This window comes from Cherax quadricarinatus, chromosome 34, assembly GCF_038502225.1.
Source record: "Cherax quadricarinatus isolate ZL_2023a chromosome 34, ASM3850222v1, whole genome shotgun sequence".
Taxonomy (NCBI): Eukaryota; Metazoa; Arthropoda; class Malacostraca; order Decapoda; family Parastacidae; genus Cherax; species Cherax quadricarinatus.
The window spans coordinates 8,432,607-8,456,747 of record NC_091325.1 but is presented as its reverse complement, the minus strand read 5'-3'; the positions used below and the strand labels follow the sequence as shown (position 1 = coordinate 8,456,747).

Genomic DNA, 24,141 nt, shown 5'->3' with positions numbered 1-24,141 from the left:
TGTTGTTTATAATATATATCAATGATCTTGATGAGGGAATTACTAGTGATATGAGCAAATTCGCCGATGACACAAAGATAGGTAGGATAATTGATTCAAACGTAGATGTTATGGAACTTCAAAAGGATTTCAACAAACTCTATTCTTGGTCAGAAAAGTGGCAGATGCAGTTCAATGTAGATAAATGCAAGGTTCTGAAGCTTGGGAGTGCCCATAACCCTAGTACTTATAAGTTAAATGATGTAGAACTTAGCCATACAGATTGCGAAAAGGACTTGGGGGTTATGGTGAGCAGCAACCTTAAACCAAGACAGAAATGCCTAAGCGTACGTAATAAGGCAAATAGATTACTGGGATTTATATCAAGAAGTGTAAGCAACAGAAGTCCAGAGGTCATACTGCAGCTTTATACATCATTAGTAAGGCCTCACCTAGATTATGCAGCTCAGTTCTGGTCTCCATATTACAGAATGGACATAAATTCGTTAGAAAACATTCAGCGTAGGATGACTAAATTAATACATAGCATTAGAAATCTTCCTTATGAAGAAAGATTGAAGACTCTTAAGTTACATTCACTTGTTAGACGAAGAATGAGGGGAGACCTGATCGAAGTGTATAAGTGGAAGATAGGTATTAATAAAGGGGATATTAATAAGGTCTTGAGGATGTCTCTTCAATGAGAGAACCCGCAGTAATGGATTTAAATTAGATAAGTTTAGATTTAGAAAGGACATAGGAAAGTATTGGTTTGGAAATAGGGTAGTAGATGAGTGGAACAGTCTACCTAGTTGGGTTATTGAGGCTGGGACTTTGGGTAGTTTCAAATTTAGGTTGGATAATTACATGAGTGGGAGGGGTTGGATTTGAGTGGGACTTTCACATCAAGAGCTTATTTCTTGGGTGGCATTGAAAATTGGGTTGGGCAAATGTTTTGTTAGTGGGATGAATTGTAAAGGACCTGCCTAGTATGGGCCAACAGGCCTCCTGCAGTGTTCCTCCTTTCTTATGTTCTTATATAACAAGGCAGTAGGTTAGTGGACAGCAACCAACCAGGGACGTGTTACCGTCCTCTCATACGAGTGTGAAACGAATACCTGGTAAATGTTGTTGGGCCTTCCTCTCTAATCTTACAAGATTATAGGAAAAAAATCGTATAACTTCTATTTGATTTTTTTTCAATCACCCAAACTGATATCGCCAATGGTACGTCAACCATTTAAAATGTCATGTCAAATGTTTGAGTTGTCAGGTCAAGTATTTGAGTTGTCATGTCAACTGTTTGGACTGACATTTTGGTGGTATGTTCACTCACAGGGTGAGAGGCGGTGCTCAGTAAACTCGCTGCTCGGGGCAACATGGAAAAACAATCCTTCCGGTCATAACAGGTAAAATACACAAGGCAAATTTGTGTAACCTCGTCCCCAGCTATTATAAAAAGCTCGTTAAAATCCCCATCATCGGAGCGGGTCGATGCCGATGAAGGACTCTTGATCCAAGGAATTTTAGCTGCCCTCCCACTTCTTTGGATTACAAAAAATGCTGTATGACCCTTGTGGATTTAGCGCTTAGTAATGATTGTAATAATAATTTGGATTAAAACATTACTTTCCATTAACCCCTGGCGAGTTTAGAACTTCCCAGGATTATTATATTTTGATAATCGTTAGATATTTTCCTATAGTGAAATTTTTTTATTCAGATGCTCAATGAACCGATCAACTTACTGTAAGTATGCCGCAACTGAGGCTTTACTCCGTAGAGCGTCCAACATACCATGTTCTTGGTCACTTATGCTATACAAAATTTTCTGGAGTGTTGCACTGCAATAATGAGGGCTGGCCGGTATGGTTGCTGGCCGCGTTCTTCAGAGTCCTCCCGTCTGTTGTCCAATATGTTGCTAATTCTCACAATAACTCGCGAACAATACCCGGTGCAAATTTGTCGGTATTTCTACGTGCAACAAAAGTTAGCACTGTGGAAGCTGAGAGTAGAGGGAGTGGATGTGAACGCTCCAGAGGTCCATCTGCAAGCAACTCCTCCAGGATGGTGTTGGATCTCGACTGCCATCACTTCCAGTCCCTTACTCCTGCGCACCCCTCGCCAAACACCCCCCCCCCACCTTTCCCCCTCATACCCCATGCGCCGATGCCCTAATCAGCTTAAGGCTAATTCTAGCCCTTGTGTGCCCCAGGCACAAGGGCGATGACGGGGTCGTGGGTACGTGTGTGGGTTATGGGCCTCTTGGGCTCTTCCCAACAGTAATGGCAGCTTCTAAGTGCAAGAAGAACCTACTTCCCAGTCGTTTCGTTGCCACTTTGACCCCGCGACCTGTGCATTTTCTAATCTGCTAATTGGGTTATGACCCCTGACCTGTGAAGGTATTGTGCGTGCCAGCAACCCTTCTCCAATGGTACCAACTAGCCATTCTGAAAATACACACACGCACATACATCATAAGTCTCGCAATTACCTTTTGCCTAAGAAAAGCAACATCATGTGTTCATCGGTTATTTAGTTTGAGTCTGTGACATTAAGAGAGTCGATTTTTTTTCAACACTAAAGCGTTTTAGAGATCTCAGAATCACCGCCTCCAAGTAACACGAGTCGGGTCATTGTTGGGTAGATCTCCACGAAGTATTGCCACCAGTCACTGGCTCACATCAACGCTATAATTCAGTTGTTAGAAAGGATGATTTGCGATATGCTTTAGAGTTTTTATTTGCCAGTGAGCAAAAAACGGAACCTGCAATTTGCTGACGGGGGGAGAAAAAATCTCACAATATACATTAGCTCAGAGATTCAATTGTAATTTACATTTTAATGTGTTGCTATTAGAGAAGAAATAACTATGCTAAATCGCAGGAATAATTGAGAGAAATGGTGGATGTGTTCTTTGTGAGAGGTAGACGTGGCGGGCGGGACCCGACACCACTATTGTCTCCTTCACAACTGTCCACAAAGGCAAGTTAAGTCGCAGGCTATCCTTGGAGCAAGGCAAACGTCAGGATAATTTGACAATCATTTCTCAAGGACAGAATCCTGACAAATATATTCACACTTTCAGAGTTTCTCTGAAATTGCTTGTCCGCAAGATAATGAATTGTGTTCGTCGGTGTATGCAGAGCAAATGAGAAGCGGAGCATTTTAAGATCCTTGATCGCTCAAAGCTTTCAAGAAGAGAAGGCATAGTGGGGAGTGCCTTGATGACAGCGAAGGAGCCAGATCAAAGTACTTGGAGCTAGTGTTTTTCCTGGCCTTTAGGGTTCTCTTAAGAGCCTTCAAGCGAATTTTTCGACAATGCTAGTTCTTTTAATTTCCAATTATTCTGATAGTATGACAGTACTGCAGTTTTATTAGTTTTTATTTTTGATAATTTACCCTGCTATAAAAAGAAAATCACTTTACAGTGATTTTCGCTTTATAGCAGTAGCCCGGAACCTGACCTGCTGTATAAGCGGGTCCTGCCTGTATATCTTCAGTACCCGAATATTTTACAGATCAAAAATATTTTTGTCAAGTAGAAGCGACCGTGTTTCCCGGTATGAGAGCTATTGGATGCATTTCGGTTCTGTAGGATACTCTGATATCAGTAATGGGCCCATAATCCAGGGAACTGAATCTATCCGGCGCTTCCATGGATCAAACCTGCTTGAATTCCACTAAGCAGGCGCTGTATAAGCTCGTCGTGCTTAACGCTTCTCTGAGTATAATAAATAACAGTTATAACAACAGTGGTACGGGTGATATTGACAAGTTGCAGATAAAAGATACGTATGAGAGGACATTTATCAGGAAAACATTTCGCCATGAGTGTTTTCTTAGGACAGAAGAGACTCGTGGTTAGCATTTTCTTAATATGTATGTTAGATAAGATACATATGCACCCTGATAATACGAGTAAAGAAGCCATGAAGCTGGGGATATTTGATTTACAAAACTGTGTGTGTGTGTGTGTGTGTGTGTGTGTGTGTGTGTGTGTGTGTGTGTGTGTGTGTGTGTGTGTGTGTGTGTGTGTGTGTGTGTGTGTGTGTGTCACTTGTACAGTATTCCAGGGTTTTGTAAAACATCGATTCCAGAGACGATCAGTGGAATCCAATGCCACTTAGGCAATACAACTTAGATCAAAATCCTTTTTTTCCTCTCAAGAAGACAACGGCAGCTTCAAGGAGTAGCCCTAGGCTGCAGCAGGTTATATCCATTTACTGATTGACTGTTAAGCCTCGCAACGTTCCATCAGAGGCTTGGCTAGGATTACAGAGAATATCAGGGAATAGGTTAGGCAAGCGAAGTCCTGAGAGGGAAGAAGGCTAGGCTGGGATATTTGCTAAGACGATGGCCAAACTAGCGTAGGTGATAAGGCGGCTAGACTAGAGTAAGTGCTAAGATGAGGAAGGCTACACTAGACTATTTCTTTTAAGCTAGTTAAAAGCTCCTGAAATAAGAAAGTAAAGCTACCTTCGCTCCTCGTTGGTTCAAATCTGATCACCTCCCATTCTCCTATGGGCCTAGCAGTTCCCATGAATATATTAAGGCTACAACACAAGAATGTTGTCACGGATTAATATACGCAAGAAGGATTGCTGAACTCTTGGAGATTGGAGTATCCAAGAACGGGAAGAGTAGCACCAATTTAATGGATCGTGAGCCCTTTATCAGCATCAAGGCATCATTCATCCCATGAAGGAAACTAACAAGAGACTATGCTCTAGTTAAGTCCCGCTCTTACGATAAATACTCCACAGCTAATGATATTACACGTGCAACACTTGGGTATCTTTCTTGCTGCCTCCTACCAAGGGTGATGGACTGATAACGTCAAAACTACCACTGTCTCCAGCATCATATTCATCTAAGTAAGCTTGGAATAAAGATCCCCAAGAGTTACACGTTTTCTAATCAACCAGGGTGTCTGCATTTTATACTAGCAATAAGAGAGAGGTTAAGAGAGTGGTGAAGCAATGTAAAAAGAGAGCAAATGAGAGAGTGGGTGAGATGTTATCAACAAATTTTGTTGAAAATAAGAAAAAGTTTTGGAGTGAGATTAACAAGTTAAGAAAGCCTAGAGAACAAATGGATTTGTCAGTTAAAAATAGGAGAGGAGAGTTATTAAATGGAGAGTTAGAGGTATTGGGAAGATGGAAGGAATATTTTGAGGAATTGTTAAATGTTGATGAAGATAGGGAAGCTGTGATTTCGTGTATAGGGCAAGGAGGAATAACATCTTGTAGGAGTGAGGAAGAGCCAGTTGTGAGTGTGGGGGAAGTTCGTGAGGCAGTAGGTAAAATGAAAGGGGGTAAGGCAGCCGGGATTGATGGGATAAAGATAGAAATGTTAAAAGCAGGTGGGGATATAGTTTTGGAGTGGTTGGTGCAATTGTTTAATAAATGTATGGAAGAGGGTAAGGTACCTAGGGATTGGCAGAGAGCATGCATAGTTCCTTTGTATAAAGGCAAAGGGGATAAAAGAGAGTGCAAAAATTATAGGGGGATAAGTCTGTTGAGTGTACCTGGTAAAGTGTATGGTAGAGTTATAATTGAAAGAATTAAGAGTAAGACGGAGAATAGGATAGCAGATGAACAAGGAGGCTTTAGGAAAGGTAGGGGGTGTGTGGACCAGGTGTTTACAGTGAAACATATAAGTGAACAGTATTTAGATAAGGCTAAAGAGGTCTTTGTGGCATTTATGGATTTGGAAAAGGCGTATGACAGGGTGGATAGGGGGGCAATGTGGCAGATGTTGCAAGTGTATGGTGTAGGAGGTAGGTTACTGAAAGCAGTGAAGAGTTTTTACGAGGATAGTGAGGCTCAAGTTAGAGTATGTAGGAAAGAGGGAAATTTTTTCCCAGTAAAAGTAGGCCTTAGACAAGGATGTGTGATGTCACCGTGGTTGTTTAATATATTTATAGATGGGGTTGTAAGAGAAGTAAATGCGAGGGTCTTGGCAAGAGGCGTGGAGTTAAAAGATAAAGAATCACACACAAAGTGGGAGTTGTCACAGCTGCTCTTTGCTGATGACACTGTGCTCTTGGGAGATTCTGAAGAGAAGTTGCAGAGATTGGTGGATGAATTTGGTAGGGTGTGCAAAAGAAGAAAATTAAAGGTGAATACAGGAAAGAGTAAGGTTATGAGGATAACAAAAAGATTAGGTGATGAAAGATTGAATATCAGATTGGAGGGAGAGAGTATGGAGGAGGTGAACGTATTCAGATATTTGGGAGTGGACGTGTCAGCGGATGGGTCTATGAAAGATGAGGTGAATCATAGAATTGATGAGGGAAAAAGAGTGAGTGGTGCACTTAGGAGTCTGTGGAGACAAAGAACTTTGTCCTTGGAGGCAAAGAGGGGAATGTATGAGAGTATAGTTTTACCAACGCTCTTATATGGGTGTGAAGCGTGGGTGATGAATGTTGCAGCGAGGAGAAGGCTGGAGGCAGTGGAGATGTCATGTCTGAGGGCAATGTGTGGTGTGAATATAATGCAGAGAATTCGTAGTTTGGAAGTTAGGAGGAGGTGCGGGATTACCAAAACTGTTGTCCAGAGGGCTGAGGAAGGGTTGTTGAGGTGGTTCGGACATGTAGAGAGAATGGAGCGAAACAGAATGACTTCAAGAGTGTATCAGTCTGTAGTGGAAGGAAGGCGGGGTAGGGGTCGGCCAAGGAAGGGTTGGAGGGAGGGGGTAAAGGAGGTTTTGTGTGCGAGGGGCTTGGACTTCCAGCAGGCATGCTTGAGCGTGTTTGATAGGAGTGAATGGAGACAAATGGTTTTTAATACTTGACGTGCTGTTGGAGTGTGAGCAAAGTAACATTTATGAAGGGATTCAGGGAAACCGGCAGGCCGGACTTGAGTCCTGGAGATGGGAAGTACAGTGCCTGCACTCTGAAGGAGGGGTGTTAATGTTGCAGTTTAAAAACTGTAGTGTAAAGCACCCTTCTGGCAAGACAGTGATGGAGTGAATGATGGTGAAAGTTTTTCTTTTTCGGGCCACCCTGCCTTGGTGGGAATCGGCCGGTGTGATAAAAAAAAAAAAAAAAAAAAAAAAATATTTCAGCTAAGAAAGCAAGACTTTACAAGGCATAACACCACACATCCTTCCATTAAAATGACAAACTAATGATCTTGGGACATACACAGATGTGAGAGAGGTAATGCGAGGATTGGGGAATTAGAGTAACAATGTTACATGATGAAGGGTTGTTGTGGTGGTTTGACAATTTACAGGCTGGAGCATGATGTGATGACTAAGTCGCTATATAACTCTGGGATGGAACGAAGGGACACGGGTAGTATCAAGAAGGGTTGGAAAGGGGTTAAGGAAGTGTTAACTACAAGGGCTTAAACATCCAACAGGCTTATCAGTCAGATTGCTTGTCCTGGAGGCGGAAAGCACAGTGTCTTAACTCTAACTCCCCTCAAGGAAGGCTCCTTGACGCTGGTGAGGGGCTCTTGATCTAGGGAATTGGATCTGTGCTCCGGTTCCCTGAATTAAGCCTGAATGCCTTCCATCCCCCCATAGGCGCTGTATAATCCTACGGGTTTAGTGCTCCCCCCTTGATTATAATAATAATAATAACTCTAACTGAAGTGTGATGATATTGCAGTTAAGAGGAGGGTCATCTGAATAGTGATGTTAGAGCACTTATGGCAAGAAAAAGCGATTGCCTGAATGATGGTGAATGCCACCGTACCTATATATATAATAATAATAATTATAAATAATTATATATATATATATATATATATATGCATATATATATATATATATATATATATATATATATATATATATATATATATATATATAATTTGTGTGTGTGAGGAACAGAGAAAAAGTAGAGCATGTGTTAGTATGAAAGAACAGGCAGATAGATAGCTCAACATTTGAGCTAACGAATGAAAGAATGGGAATGCAATATGTGGATGAAGAGAGCCTTAACAGATAAAGAAGCATAGTTGAAATCGAATGTTTGAAATCGACTAAAGGATATGATAAATATTTCCCAACAGTGGTCAAAGAAAATGTTTGCCATATAACGCATTAGGGTTTATTATCTTATATTCGTGAATGTTAAGACTGAAGTCGCCCTCCTTGCATCAGACCTGATTACCTCCCATTTCCCAATCCCTGTATGACCCCGGCGGTTTAAAGTATAACCAATAATAAATAATAGTAATAAATAAATGTATAGTTATTATATTTTGCGATTGTGTATCGTGACTTTTGCTGTCTTCACCTGAGATGACCTACGATGCTCTAGACTTCGTATCTGACCTGGGAGGTCTTGCTTCGCAGCGAGTTTCCGCTTAGGCTGTGAGCGGTGAGCGGCGGTGATGAGGTTAGCGGCGTGGCACAACGGTGGCGCCCAGGTCAGGCTAGAGCGGCACGCAGCAGGTCAGAGGTCACCTTCCCCCTCCCCCGAACATTATGATACTAACCCAATTCACAGACAATTAAAGGGAAACTACCGTGTAAGGCACCGACCCCTCACTGCCGAAGAGTGCATGTGCCTTCTGTCTTCCAGGTCTCTCTCTCTCTCTCTCTCTCTCTCTCTCTCTCTCTCTCTCTCTCTCTCTCTCTCTCTCTCTCTCTCTCTCTCTCTCTCTCTCTCTCTCTCTCTCTCTCTCAAACAATGCACCTTGCCACCACCCCGGTCATAGGTCACATTTCTCGGCATTTATGACTTCTTACAGAAAGTCGTGGCGAATTGCCCTTTGAGGCACTCGGTGTCTGTAGTTTTCTCTGTTTGGATAACATCAAGCGACGCTGATTGCCTTAATCGTGCCGTCAGAGCACCTGGCATTACAAGTAAACTTAACAGGATAGAAATACTAGAAAAATAGCTCTGCACTTGTTTGTTGATTAGTGGAGTTAAAAGATGATTGGTAGTTTTGTAGATTTGGCAGATGCTAATGATGAGTGGCAGCTTGTAACTGACTGGGTAGTGGTAGTAGTTAACAGATGATGAATGTGGTGAAGAATAAAATCGGCGATAGCAATGCTCCTACTAATGGCAACAAGAAGTAAAAAATGATAGCAACATTATCAGCCATAACCAACACCAACTCTGTTCATACACGGAATGGCATCCCCCTCATCCTTATCCCTAAATGTGCTTAACACGCTCCTCCCTTCATCCATACGATATACCATCGAAATCTATTTATGAAAAAATATCCTCTCGTACCTTCCAGTCCCTAACAGGCGTTTTACTCTATCTTAAATTTCCGTATGTCAGAGTAGACTAGATGAATCACGTCCAAACAATTGTAGACCTCCTTTATGGCTAACAATATTATTAAATTATTATTTTTATATATTATTGTTATTAAACTTATAAACTCTTTGGTTTTATCATTCGTATTATAATCTCGCATTCAGTTTTCTAAATATTTTTTTTCTCTTCTAAAAGACAATCAGTTTATTTCGTTATGATTTTTAAAATTTGAGTGGACTACAAAATATCCCAGGTCTGTAGCGCATCTTACACCTTTTATTTCATATTTACAATTTAAGCATGATATACGAGTACTTTGATTATAGCATAAATAAAAATGATTATAAAAATTAGCTTGAGTACACCGTTGTAGTTAATTATACACGACATGAAAATGTTGCAAGCATCTTCCCTTATGGCTGTCGGAAGTTCTTGCTTTCCCTTTTAATAGCAGTCAATATGCTCATTAATCCTACGTCTGGTAGAGGATGTACCGCCCTGCTGCCGCAGTGCAGTGAGAGGCTATCGTACTTCGATAGGGCAATTCGATGAGGTTACCAAATGAGTTGAGCAAGCATGGGTGAAGGAGCAAGATGGTAGGGGCAAGGGAACGATTCGTATAAAAGCCACGGAGGGCAGGTTGTCAAATAAGAGCCACAAAAGCTACTTTCGAAAACGTTACTTCCGTTGAAAGTGCCACACGGAACACACACTGCCTAATATTTCACGATCATACGTAACACGATTAATTTTTTGGAGGATGAAGGGGCTGCTTGATGCTGGCGAAGGAATCTGAGGCAACTTCGCCTCTCATACAAAACCTTATTACCTCTTCCTTCACCACTGTGTCGCTACACTGACGAATTTAATTAAATATTTTAAAATATTCGATCCACATGAAGCTTCCGTCGTCACAGATGATGATTATGATAATATTATTAATTATTATTATTATTAACACTACTTTTGCTGTTTGTGGTACTTTTACTATTAGCATAAATAATATAATGCAAGTGAATACAGTATGACATATATGAATACACATTAGTATTCTTTGGGAAGCGCTAAATCCTTAGAGGTCATACAGCGCCTGGGAGAATGGAAGGCGCTCAGGCGTATAAATATACAGAAACTTGGGAAGCCCACGTCTCGGCTTCACACTAATCCACCCAACGACCTGACTTAAATCCACTTCGTGGGAGAAAATCCATAAACACTCCAAGCAACTGGATTCCTGCTTCTTATCCTTGTATTTTTCTATAGTTCTATATATGATTCAACATTTTTTAATTAAAACAAAAGCATTAAAATATCTAAGTTTTACGTTTATTTCTTTACTCAAAATTAACGTTGTTAACCATACATATTTTAATTTCAGCGAAAAAGTTATAGAATGAAATAATTTTAATTTGAAGAGAGCGACGTGAGATCCGGTGCAAGTGAAGACACTCAACTAACACAACATGACAACTCTGATTAGTTTATTAACTCTGGTTAGTTTATTTCATTACTTTCTTAGTATGTAACTTAGACGACATTAATAAAACCTATTTTTTTCCTATAGTGTATAAAGTTTATTGTATATCATAAATATTTTAGTTCATTGTCAAACAAAATGAGAGATTCGTACTTTTTTATTGATGACAAAACATTACTACTCTCTTATTTCAAATGGGATATAGGATATATACCTTCTAGGGGTGTATCTAAGTGTATATACGTTGAGAGTTTAATCCCTATTTCAAGGATTCAGATATTCCTATCTGGTGGTGAAAAAGTTAGGTGCAGCCTTAATAACTATAGTGTAATCGTTCAACTAAGAATAACACAAATTAGAAAGACGAAATTGATAAACTAAATGAACTGAAATTGCGATATACTACACTTCTGAAGTCTTGTTTTTTTTCCTCTGAGAGACAGAGACAGACAGACAGGATAGTCCCAAAGAAGTTTGAAAGAGACAGATTTAATGAAGACGCAGTAGTGCTAGCGTCTCCAACGCTGAGTTAGGTGTCACAAAGCCTAGAATACAAAGATAACACCGGAAACGCCTCAATATTACACATGATGACAGGCACGGCTCGTGAGCTGGAAAACACATTATTCCACACGCAGCGATAGCATAATATAAAGTGTCGTAACCACAACTGTCCTATATTCAACCCAAGTCAGTTCAACCCAATTGCTTTTGATACCGTCTTGTGTCAAATTTGATTACTTCGAATTTCCCAGGTGCTATATGTGAATTGTCTTTGAGATAAGGGGGAGAGGGGGGAAGGAGGGAGTACCTTGATGCCGGTGAAGAATTCTTGACGAAAAGAATTAGAACGACGCTCTCCCTTCGCTAACCTATATGACTTCGGGTGTAGCGTTTCCCCGCAAATTTAACATCTGCTTTATGCAGATGATTAATAATGTATAAAGCCCTTCGACTACCTGTAGGTCAATAAGGCTGCACGTAACCAATCATAAATATTTTAATGTCGAAAATAAGGAATAAATTATACTTTCTGTGTGTGTGTGTGTGGGTGGGTGGGTGGGTGGCTGTGGGTGGGTGAGTGGGTGTAAAATTATAATACACGGAGACATACACCTCTGGGCGTACATATTCCTGTGACTGCAGAAAACAATGGTTCCACTGAGCATATGGACGCCTTCACCACCGGATGTTTTCTTTAACTTGGGACCTCTGAGTGATACATACACTGCCGCATGCGGGAGAGAGGGTTCTAAATACGGCTACGGGGCGAAGGGCGACGCGCGAACGCTTTTAAGGTGTGATTTTCAGCCTTCTGGGAAGCAAGTCTTGGAATTATTTTACCGCCAGTACGTCCACACAGGGCAGCCACTACCAGAAAAGGTCAAGAGGCGGACCCTTTTCAACATGCTAAGACTCACCCTCAGTATTATTATTATTATTATTATTTTATTCTGCTTTCCACTAAAAATAGAAAAGCAATAATCATCATTATCATCATTAACAGTGTGTACAAGTGACAGTGTAAAACTGTATTTCTACAGCTGAAAAAATAACCAGAAGTGAGCAGCTGCATTGTAAGTATCCACAGAAAATGTCTAATGTCTTAAATACAAAATCAGTTTTGACCATTACAATAACAATTCTTTCACAGTAAATATTAATAATAATGATTTACTGGATTAAATATACCACTTTATAGTGTAATTTGATACTTTTTATATTATAATGCCACAACCCGAGGGTAGAGTACTTTATCGCATTAATGTTTGTGTGAGAGACAGCTGATTATCACGTGTGTTCGCGCGCGATATATTATGTAATAAAATATTCCTATTGGTAAAAAAAATATATACTAAAAGATGGGGTGGTAGGGGAAGTGGAATATTCAAACGGCTTCAGGAAGAAATCCAAATATTCTTCCTTGAAGCCTTATATATATATATATATATATATATATATATATATATATATATATATATATATATATATATATATATATATATATATATATATATATATATATAATTATTGTAACGAATAGGTAAAATTCGTCAATTAGCAAAAACTCGAGTAAAATTAAGTCCTCTCTAAAATTGTCTTATACGTTTAAAGATATGTTTTTTTTAATTTATGTTAATGTAAAAATTAATAATTTTGTACCAAATGAACCTTAGAAAACTTACCTAACTTTATTATAACAAGCGCAATTTAATTTAGCCTAATCCAAATAAATGCATTTTAGATAAGTTTACAAAAATTTAATAAAAAAAGAGTGAAATATATTTTTTCGTTAAGTTCAGAATGATTTTGCGAAATTATTGCATACACAAATTTTCGCTTGCCTTATTCAGCAAGAAGAACGTTGCTATTTAAGGCAAAATCACAGGTTTTTACCTATTCGGCATGATATATGTATGTATATATTATGTAGTGCTTAAAAAGCCGTATCGGCAAGTTCGACCTAAAAAAAAAAAACATGCCAAAAGTACGAGTCATATTTGGCAAATAAATACGGTGGAAATTTGTTTATGCAATAAATCTGCGAAAATCGGAATTAACATAACTATAAATACATACAATGTCTTTCAATAAAAATAAGTTGAAACAGATCTATGATATATTTAGCAGTACAAGACTGGAACAAATTACTTCATGTTAGGTCTCTAGGTTTGGTGTAAAACTTAAAAACTAAAAAATTATACATTAATCTACAAAAAAAAAAAAAATTAAATTCAAATTTTAGGGTAGTTCTACCCACTTGACTAATTCGGGTTATTGGGCGCAACATGCAGTAACATTGTAAATGTAAGACACAGCCGTGGCTGCTCCAAGCCAGAGTACCTCTAAGATTCTCCATCTCGTACATTATCTCATGAGTATGACACACGGAGCAGTGTGATGAACTAGCATCTGAATTAGAAAATATATACTGAAGTCATTAATCTGTTATTAGTGAATTCCTCGCAATTGTCTTGCCTGAGGTGGTAATATACACAGCAAGGGGTGAGGAGGTTGCCGGAGGTGGCACCATGCACAGCATGGGGTAGGAAGGTTGCCTGAGGTGGCATGACGCGCATCATGGGGTGAGAAGGTTACCTGAGGTGGCAATGCACACAGCATGAGTGGAGAAGTGCAGAGGGTACGTATCATGGGGTGGGAAGGTGCAGAGGGAAGGTATCGTGGGTGGGAAGGTGCAGAAGGTAGGTATCGTGGGTGAGAAGGTGCAGGGGTAAGTATCGAGGGGTGGGAAGGTGCAGAAGGTTGGTATCGTGGGTAAGAAGGTGCAGAGGGTTGGTATCGTAAGTGAGAAGGTGCAGAGGGTAGGTATCGTGCCGGTTGATAGCCAGATAACAAGCGGAAGTGACGCTACTCTGGCCTTAACCGGATATCCTGGTGTTGTGTGTCGCAAAGCAGGAATATCATCACCGCCACACACCACAGGTAAGCCAGTCTATGGTGCTAGGTCGCCAGGACCCCAAACACCGGTTTCATCCTCATCTTCCTCGTCATCTATATCTCCCAGCTTCAGCATCCCCCTTAAAAATTTGTATCTCCTCACTGTAGCCCCCCGCCCCCATCATCTCCCTTTCATCTCATTTCCGTCAGGGGCTTCGAATTCATTCTATCGTCACCATCAGCAGCATCTCACTATCTCCGACGTTTCAGAATTTCCATCACATTGTTTTTAGAGACATCATCTCCCATACAATCTCACCATCTCCAGCGCATCACATCCACTCCTGAAACCACCGTAGTTTTCCAGGTTTATTCTCTATTATCTCTGTTTTCCGCTACTTCTGTCGATTTCTACATTATTAACTACTCAAATTCCTTCGTTTCGCTCTTCGATTAACTGAGTAATAGTTTGGCTTTTTTTCCCATTCCCTTGCACCTTGTTGCAGGTTAGGGCATTTTGTTAGTTGTTCCTGCTACTTGTTCCATGTTAAATGTCTTTACTGCTGTGTTTTGCACCTGTACCTCTGGTGCAGCTAACGTCTCATTCCATACCAGCCCCGTATATCAACCTACCTGGACAGTGAACTGCAGTATCTACGGAGAGAAAGACTCCAAGCTTACGAAATACGGCTCCATTTCACAAAGGGTTTCACTGGACCGTATAAACAACATATCTTTTTATTGTATATGGCCGAGTGACAACGTAAGGTGTCTCGGAAGATTTTTGGATGTACTAATCAACGAAAAAAAATTGTTTTATATTGAACATCAGGCATGTCTCTGCCCTTCAAGAGGAAATAAGGGGTGCCTTGAAACTGTGAAGTGTTCTTGATCCAACGAATTATAGCTAACATCTCTCCTACCTTGAATCAAAACTTATGTGATTATTACGGGCTTAGAACATCCCCTCCTTGACATTTGTACTTAGCTTAGCTTTACTTCAAGACTAGCATAACTTTAATCACATTTTAATTTTGTAGAACGAAGTATATGCTTTTTTTTTTTTTGTAGAGAGAGACATTTTCAAATATCTGGAAAAATCATTTATCTGTCCTTGGAGTATATTTTAGCAGTGCCTAGGAGAATTTAACATTTTACTTAGCCACAGATTTTACCAAGAAGAATAAAAGCCACAATACCATGGCTGTAACAATTCACAAATAACACGCACTTAGAAAAGGAAGTTTCCGATTATGTTTCGGTCAGACCTGAGCAACTGATTTGGCAATGGTTCAAGGGCAGACCAAAACGTCGTGGTAGGTTTCGAAAGTGACGGTTATTTGAGTATAGATTTCACAGCTAGGGACTCAGTTCATAAGAGTAATCGAAAAAAAGGTGAAGGAGTAACAGAAAGGAACACTAGAGAATGAGAAGGATAACAATAAGCGGAGGAGATGAGCATAACTAAAAAGAGCGGATAATCAGAAGTATGAGAGAGGATGGATAACTAGAGGATCACCGGGGAGGAAGGATGCAGTGACCAGCGCTCCGGATGTCCAAGTTTACGGAAATCCTTCGGAAAGTGATGGCAAAGTTCCGGCGGTGAGGTGAGGTGAAGCTTGGTCAGAGGTGAGAGTTGAATTTGATGTGAGACTTGAGTCTGTGGTGAAAGGTGGAACCCGAATTACGTATTCAGAACTGATAAAAGACACGGATGCTTGAGAGAGAGAGAGAGAGAGAGAGAGAGAGATAGATAGAAAGAGGGAGGTGGAAGATGTGATAAAAAAAAATATATACGAACAAAGATAGACAGGAAGGAGAGACGGAGAAAAAATATTGATCTTCATAATGACATCAAATACCGTCAAAAACAAAAGAACAATTGCAAAGAGAACAAAAGAACAACCGGTAATAACATCAGGTGGCAGAAACATAAAAACGCACATACAGTGGCAGAAACATAAAAAACGCACATAGTGGCAGAAACATAAAAACGCACATACAGTGGCAGAAACATAAAAACGCACATACAGTGGCAGAAACATAAAAACGCACATACAGTGGCAGAAACATAAAAACGCACATACAAAAGAAAAACAAGGCACAAGCAGTCAGGGAAAACTAATGTAGGAAAAATCAGAAGGAAAAGAAGTATCATTGGTATTGGTGACTAGATAAAAAATCTTCAGATTACGTTTCGCCCAGTACTGAGCGAAAATTCTCAATTTTAAGATTATTTACATTACCTGTCTATATAACTTGAAATAAGCAAACATTGGATAACAAATGGGAGTCTAAAAGGAAATATAACACGAGGAAAATGTGAATAAAAATAGAAAACGAGAAGGAAGCGCAAAATATTACTAGACAAACGAGAGAGCACGATATCCACAACAACTAGAAAACAATACAAAAGTCGAACAGCCTACAATAATGAACAAAAGCCACACCTTACAAAACTTTTTTTTTTCGGGACATAATTTCGCTCTGTGCAGATTCTAATCAAGTCACAGCACATAGTGAGAGAGGGACAGAAAAGGTCGAGCAAATAAACAGGGAAGGCAGGAGGTTGAGGTGTGTGTGTGTGTGTGTGTGTGTGTGTGTGTGTGTGAGAGAGAGAGAGAGAGAAAAAAAACCTTCACTACACCACAATACGTCCAGATGCCCCAAGGCACGATGGGGGGAGACAGAAAGAGAGAGAGATGTGGGGGTAGTGGGAGCAAGCGTAAGAACAAGCAAGCAAGCAAACCAGCCGAAGCCGCTGACAAACGGGGTATCCAAAGGTTAATTATTAAGAAGGTTTGAAACCGGGCAAGGATCTCGTCGCCCCTCCGATCGTCAAAGGAAACCGAATACAAGAAGGAATAATTTACAAGTTGATGAGTGCAGGCCGGAATAAAACACCTGTTGATGGATACAGCCAGAAATCTGTTGTTGGCTGATGGATATGGAAAGGAATCTATCGCCGACTGGTAGATGTAGGCAGAAATTTGTCACCCGGCTGATGGATACAGCCAGGATACAGTTTGAATATAGCAGGAATCAGGCGTTATTAGCCGGATAGAACATGGAATAAATCACTGATAGTAATCACCCATCAGTAGGGGTACTTTTACTTGTGACCTATTTCGAGGGTGCTTTCACTAGGGATTTTATACCGATATGGTGCCGATACCTCCGATGCCGATACTTTCTCACATACCTTGCTGTTTTTTTTCCTAGTAAAATTTCGTTTATTTGCATATTTATTTCATTTATTTATCTCGATCAGGTACATTCATGGTTACCTGAAATTTTTTTTTCTTCCTCTACTATTGTCGTTTGAGATTACCTCATCGAATCGGCTTTAAATTCTATGCTGATGTACTGTAACTAAGGAAAAGTTTATATAACTACTGGCGTAAACAGGTGTCCTCTAATGTTATATAGACCATTCTGGGCATTGGTTCCCTTGAGAAAGCTACTTCTGGTTGGGTTGGCTTCAAACTTGTAATGCTGGTGCACGTAACTTTGATAATAGTCCCAACCTTCTTCTGTGTGTGGAAGTGCCAGCTTGTCAGTTTAGTTTTTTGAAAAGTGGTGTATTTACCATGAAATATCTCGACTGCCTCATCTGAACGCCTTCAGTTCCTAATGGGTGATGATCCTTTTGACGAGGATTGTATCCTATGAGTTTAGGCTTCGTAGATTCAAATTTGTCGGTATACTAAAATAATTATAAAACACTTGAATCAGTTTCAGAGCGATAATTGGAGAATACCTTTTCCGGTCAGTTTCGGACTTTTATCGATGGTATGTCTTTCTTAAAGAAAAGTTTAAAATTTAAGTAGGCTTTGTAGGCTCCAGTTTGCAAATTCTATTTGTAATTTCTAGAGCGCTAAGAAAGCTGATAATTTAAAAAGGTCCTCTGCATCTGGGGGATGCTTAGTTACTATACTTCATGAGTGGGTTGAGGTAGAGGAAGCCGGAGTTGATACGGGGGATGCTTTTTCTCGGATCACGCAGAGACCCCTACAGAGGGTCATGCAACGCCTAGGAAATGGAAGGTATTTATGCTTGGTCCAAGGAAGATGATAGTTCCACCTCACCGGTATCAATGCACTCCAGGTGAAGTACCGGCGTCAGAGCCGGCGAGCGGCTCCGACCGAAGAGGAGGCTGTGACCTCGTACGTTGATGTAGCGATCACTAGCGACGCCCGAATAGTGTCTTGGCTCGAGGGAAAATTTGTTTCTTTTATATAACCACAGGAATTTCACAGCTTTTGTGTCAACAATGAGATGAACACACATTCTGGCAGCGACGGGGCAGGAGTTGACCAGCCTCCACCACTAGTACGAGGAATCAACATATCTCACTTTCTCCTTCCTCACTTTCTTACCGACTTCTCCTTCCTCACCCTCCTCTTCCTTTACCCTCGCACCGATCCCTCTTCTTCCCTCACCCTTGCACGGATTCCTCCTCTTGCCTCACCTTCGCACCGACTCCTCTTACCTCACCCTCGAACCAACTCCTCTTCCTCCCCTTTTCCTTTCCACCCTCACGCTCCCCCCCCCCTTTCTCTCTCTCTCTCTCTCTCTCTCTCTCTCTCACCCTTTTGCCTTTTTTCTTTTCATTTACATACGAGTTTTACAGTACAAGGTTTGGAGTTCCTACCTTCATTTACAAGCTAAGAGCAGTCCCTTACCTCAGCTTAGTTACAACTTCCTTAAATTACACTTTCTATTACTCCCTCCTCCCTCAGCTGCGCCATCTTCCATGCTTTACTTGTAATGCGATATTTGGTTTCTGCCTAATGTGTAAATTTAATGCAGCAATTGCAGTTTTTTTTACTACACCATTTGTATACACAGGAGAACATTGCCCCATCCATACTGGAGCTATTTAACACCATACGAGAGATGGGTTAATGTGGATTGAGCAAGGTGGTGCTGGGCAAGGCTGGGAGGTGCCGAGCGGGGTGGTGCCGAGCGGGGTGGTGCCGAGCGGGGTGGTGCCAAGCGGGGTGGTGCCGAGCGGGGTCGTGCGAGGCAGGGCGGAGGTGCAGGGCTCGTACGATTTAGGGAGGGGCTTGGCGGTGCGAGGAGGGGCCAGCACCCAGGATAATAAGCCTGGATAAACTGGTCCTTGAACATAAGCAAGCGGGGCCCAGACACCGGCCTCGTGTAATTGGGATGTCGAGCAAACACAACATTAAATCCCATTCAGAGTCCGGTTATGATCAGAGGTTTTGATATCCCATTGAAAAAAGAGCGACACTCGGGTAACGATTAATACATCCCTTTATCGTGAGAGCTTTAGTGAGTGGGTGGGGGGGAGGGGAGAGAAGGGCGGATGTGTTGGGCGGCAGACGATCACCCTCGACCCTCTGCCGCCCGGCCACACGGCCCCCATGGGACGGAGTGGGATACGCCCTGGGAGAGAGGAGGGCGGTCTGTACAGGGGCAACGGTGCATGGTGGGCCCTACAATGGAGCTTCCGGTGGGGTGCTTCTACCTGTTGCCCTTCATCACACGGGCTCGTAACTACTGTCTACCTGTCGCAACCACTCCACACAAACCCCTCCTACCTATCCTCCTCACCCACCCTACCTATCCTCCACTTGTTCCCAAACATGTGTAATGACCTATTTGTAGGCACAAGAGCAACACACAAAAGCTATCGTTTGTTCATTAGTAAAAGTATTTGCATATGGACTGTTTCTCCTTGATCCCATACACAATAGTTTGCTAACACCGAGGCTCCTGTTCACTGCTATTAATCCTAGAATTGGAAGTCTTTTTCTTGGGTGGAGCAGGATTATCTTTCCTTCCCAAGGCGCTGTGTGACCCTTGTGGCTTTAGCACTTCTCCATGAATATAGTATTAACAATTACTTATTGGTAGGTGAACAGGGGCAGCAGGTGTGCGGAGACTTTACCATGTATCTCGCTCTATCCGGGGAAAAAAACCCGTGCCATTATGACACACTCGGATGCTCAGTGAAGGGCTCTAAATCAAAGAATTGAAGCAACCGCCTTTTTCCGATAAAGTTTGTCATCCCTACGGATTTCGCGCCATCCAATTTATATATTACACAAACTGGAGTGTTTTCTCCTCAACATTAAATGCATGTGAAAAACCTGACTGTATGAGCAAGCTATCACATGCTCTGCTGTGACTATTTCGTCACTAGTCCAGTATTAATGCTATAGTCATGCGCTTCCTTGCTAGGAAAAAAATCATCCTTAAAACTAATATCGTTTAGTATACACACAAAAAAAAAAAACTAGTCTACGTTAATTAATCTACGAAAGTACCTTAACGGTACATGAACCAAGATGCAACGTTAGTGGTCAGGTTTAGTAGTAACATTCACTACGTAATTAGAGTGAGTGAGAGGGAGGCACAGATACACGAGGCAGGCATCACCACAAGAGCTACATCTACAAGGAGAAATACAGGACTTATCTTACCGTTCCTGCTCCACACCCTTCTTCTGTTGTCTGAAAGTCGATACGAAAAGTCTTCAGTGAAATTCATAAAAGTTTCGCACATCTTTCCTTAAAAAATCTAATACAATTAGCAACAACAATATTTTACGAATCTCCGGTTACTACTTGCAATCGCTCAACAATCCTCCCGCAATAAACTTCAGTCTGTCTAATTAATGAGTTACGTTCAGATTAGCCTTTTATATTTTCTTCGAGGTATGGAATAAAGAGGACTTGGCAGAGCCCAAGACGTGACTTTTGCACTCTCGTTTTCAGTATTCCCAACACAATTTTAAAAGACTTTCTCCTAACGTGGTTAAACCAGGTAAGATGTCTTCTTTCGGCAGTTAAACAAAGAGGTTTTCTTTTACTCTCCAGGGATACGTAAAAACTTTTTTCCAGTAAACTAAAAGGAATTCCTCTTGACTTTTATGTAGATTGAATGAAATTCTTCTTGAATCTCTTGAAGACTTATCGAAACTTTTTCTTGACTTTTAGGTAAACTAAGCGAAACTCGCGTAAAATCTCTACACAATATCCTGTGAATCAGGAACACATCAAGTACATAAAAGCACGACAGTTGCTCCCTGCGTGGGGTTATCTGCGCTGTGGTGAAGTTCAACACCGTCCGTGGGAGGCTGACCAATAAATCACGTCTGCCGAAGCTCTCTCTCCTCGCGTCGTGTGCGTGCGTGTGAGTGTGCCCGCGCGCGCGAGTGTGTGTCGGCAGCTCGGGGCCCCAGGACGCGCGATCCAGCTCAATTAATGCTTTTGTGTGACACGCGGACGACCAGCCAAGTTCTAGGCGAACGCGGTTACCGGTTTCTCACTTCCCTTGAGAACTTCCTCTAATATTTTCTTTTCTCTACTTCCTGCTGTTGCGAGACGATGCATGTAAGGAACCTGACATTTATTACTTATTCAAGAGTCCCTCGTTGGAAAATAAATTCTTCTTTGAATATTAATAGGCCGGGAAATGGCAAGAATGGGCAGCGAATGGCAACTGATTAGGGGGGCTGTCAGTCATTGGTCGCGCAGAAAGAGTGACCCCGCAGGAACCTCTGACGTCACTATCAAGGGGCGGAGTTTAAAGAGAAAACAAAAGGCAAACGGTAATCAGACGCATATGATGATGAAGTTACGTATCGCTCTCACAAACGCTCCTGTTAATCCCTAAAACCCAGTTTCATAAGTCTCCTTCCTCACGAACAGTCATTTAAATCCTCCTTTCCACCTTCAACACTTCCAAGCTTAAATGAAGTAATTTATATAAGCAATAAATAATATTGTATTTCTGGGACCAGTACTAAAAAATTTTCAAGAGAAGATGCGCGCACACAACCAATTTACGTGGAGGAAAATATTTGGAAGCAAGTACTTGAGGCCACAGCACTTCTGTTTGCTTGGTGAGATACCTTGTGACATACCTGTGACGAGTTTCTGAAATATTTCTCCTCTCGTAGCCCGACATAATTCCAGGTAACCACGGCGACAGCCTGATGGAAATTTAGTTCGCCCTTAAGGGACACGTCAGTTCCCCTGTCTTCTAATAATGTTATTTTTCCCTTATAATTTACCTTGTCCATAATTACTATCGCATTTGCCCTGTCTGCTTTCGTAAGGTGAAGTCTAGGATCTTTCCTTAATTCGTGGTATAACTTAAATCTTTGAGGACAATTGTATTGCAGAAGTCTGAGCAGTCAGACCTCTGCAACACACTTGTCCTCAAATATTTGTTAAGTTATACCATGATTTAAAGAAAGATCCTAGACTTCACCTTACGAAAGCAGACAGGGCAAATGTGATAGTAATTATCGACAAGGTAGATTACAGAGGAAAAATAAACTTGATATCAGGAGACAGGGAAACTCACACACCTCTTATGGCTTCTAATATTGTACCCTGAATGTAGAAGACCTCAGAAGAGGTGCCTTGATATTGTTGAGACATTCTTGATTCAAGGAATTGGATCTGTTGTTACTTGGAATGAACTTAATTGCCTGTTATTCCATAGGCGCTGTATGACTCAAGAGTATACTCCCCCACGAGTATACCTCCCTATGAATATAGTCTTAAATCTGTTGCCAGTGTTAACATCTTGGAACACTGATGTTGACACGGTGTTCTCTAATTGTATTTTATGGTACTCAGAATAGTTTTTTCCCCATCGCCTTCTTTCTGTGCGTCGCACTTCAGTAAGATTTTATTTTTGTCTGCAAGCAACAAAAGCCTGATTGAACATGAAGAGGGCCGCAGTTAGCAGACGGAGGATCAAGTCTTCAACACTCATTATTAACCTGCCCTTGGAATATTTTTTTTGCTGATTGTGAATCTCTCTCTCTCTCTCTCTCTCTCTCTCTCTCTCTCTCTCTCTCTCTCTCTCTCTCTCTCTCTCTCTCTCTCTCTCTCTCTCTCTCTCTCTCTCCAGCACTAAAGACTAGAAAATATTTTGATGTGATCAAAGTAATGTAGTTTACATGTGTATGTTTACAGACTTGGATGCTCTACTTGGCTTGATAGAATCTAAACCCGTAAAGACCATCCAGCATTGATGGAGTTAAACACAGGACGATGTTAGAAGTAAAAGTACAAGTGTTCATATCGTGTCCTGTTATATTCCTGTCATTGCATAATACATCTTTTATGCTTTCCAAATGTTTGACATATTTCCATAAATATATCTGACTGTATTTTGTATCCTGTGCTCGACTTTTTGATACTGTGGTAGCCTTTAGTCATCATGTTTTCGTAGCTTATCGAGGTTATGTACTGTCATTTAATGTAACTCAGTTCAAAGGACGCAGGTGAGCAGTTATTTTCTTGCTGGAATTAGAATTATCTTTCCCATCCTTGGATTCTGTCTGATTACCTCCCAGTCCTCAGGCACATTCACATGAGTATATCTGTGTTAATGTACGTGTTAATTGCCCCTGGGTCATCGCCTTGAGGCCTGATCTCAACCCAGGTCTCCTCTAATGGGAAGCAAAAATTTCAGCAATAAGAACTACTGACACAGGCATAATAAAGTGTACACTGAATGAGTAAACTTTTGTAAGATTTACCTTTTTTTCATGTTCATGAGGGATAAAGAAAACACCGGTAAATCTGCCAAAATTCACATTCATAGGAGATGACGACGGTACCTCACTACCACATGATGATTTCCAGCTCGTTCACAAAGAGATGACACAAATTTATAGATTACATTTTTGACAGTGTTTACAGTGAAGATGAGAAAGGCAAAGATAGAAAGACTGTAACCTGCAGCACGATTTTTTTCTACCCAGACTAATATTTTCAGTTTACTATTATTTTTGTGTTAAAATTATAAAACCCTTTGCCTAGTTTTACATATTAAGCCATCGCTTTATACTCTTCGTTCAACAAAAATTGTTCAACAAAAAGTGAGGATAGGGCGCACACACTGAGCACTTAAGCCCGTGAGGGTCATACAGGGCCTGGGAAATGAGAGGCAATCAGGAATTAAATAGGGAACAGATAAGCAGCTTTAATGCAATGGATCAAGAGCACTTCATCAAGACGCCCTCCTATGCATTTCACAGTGGACAACAAATTTGTAA

At 41.0% G+C, this 24,141-nt stretch overlaps 1 protein-coding gene and 1 long non-coding RNA gene across 8 annotated transcripts in view; one reads left to right on the top strand and one right to left on the bottom strand.

The window, feature by feature from the left end:
- LOC128693682 (transforming protein p54/c-ets-1) overlaps nucleotides 1–24,141 on the bottom strand; it is a 496,563-nt gene that overhangs the window by 5,233 nt on the left and 467,189 nt on the right. For 6 of the 7 annotated variants that reach the window (XM_070091145.1, XM_070091147.1, XM_070091148.1 and 3 more), the window contains one exon: nucleotides 20,543–20,572. The exons of the other annotated variant lie outside the window; for it this stretch is intronic. In XM_070091145.1, the coding sequence (XP_069947246.1) occupies nucleotides 20,543–20,572 (30 nt within the window). The remainder of the gene's footprint in view (nucleotides 1–20,542; nucleotides 20,573–24,141) is intronic. 7 annotated transcript variants of the gene reach the window in all.
- The window catches only part of LOC138853588 (uncharacterized), a 236,210-nt gene that overhangs the window by 124,641 nt on the left and 87,428 nt on the right, over nucleotides 1–24,141 (top strand). The window lies entirely within an intron of this gene.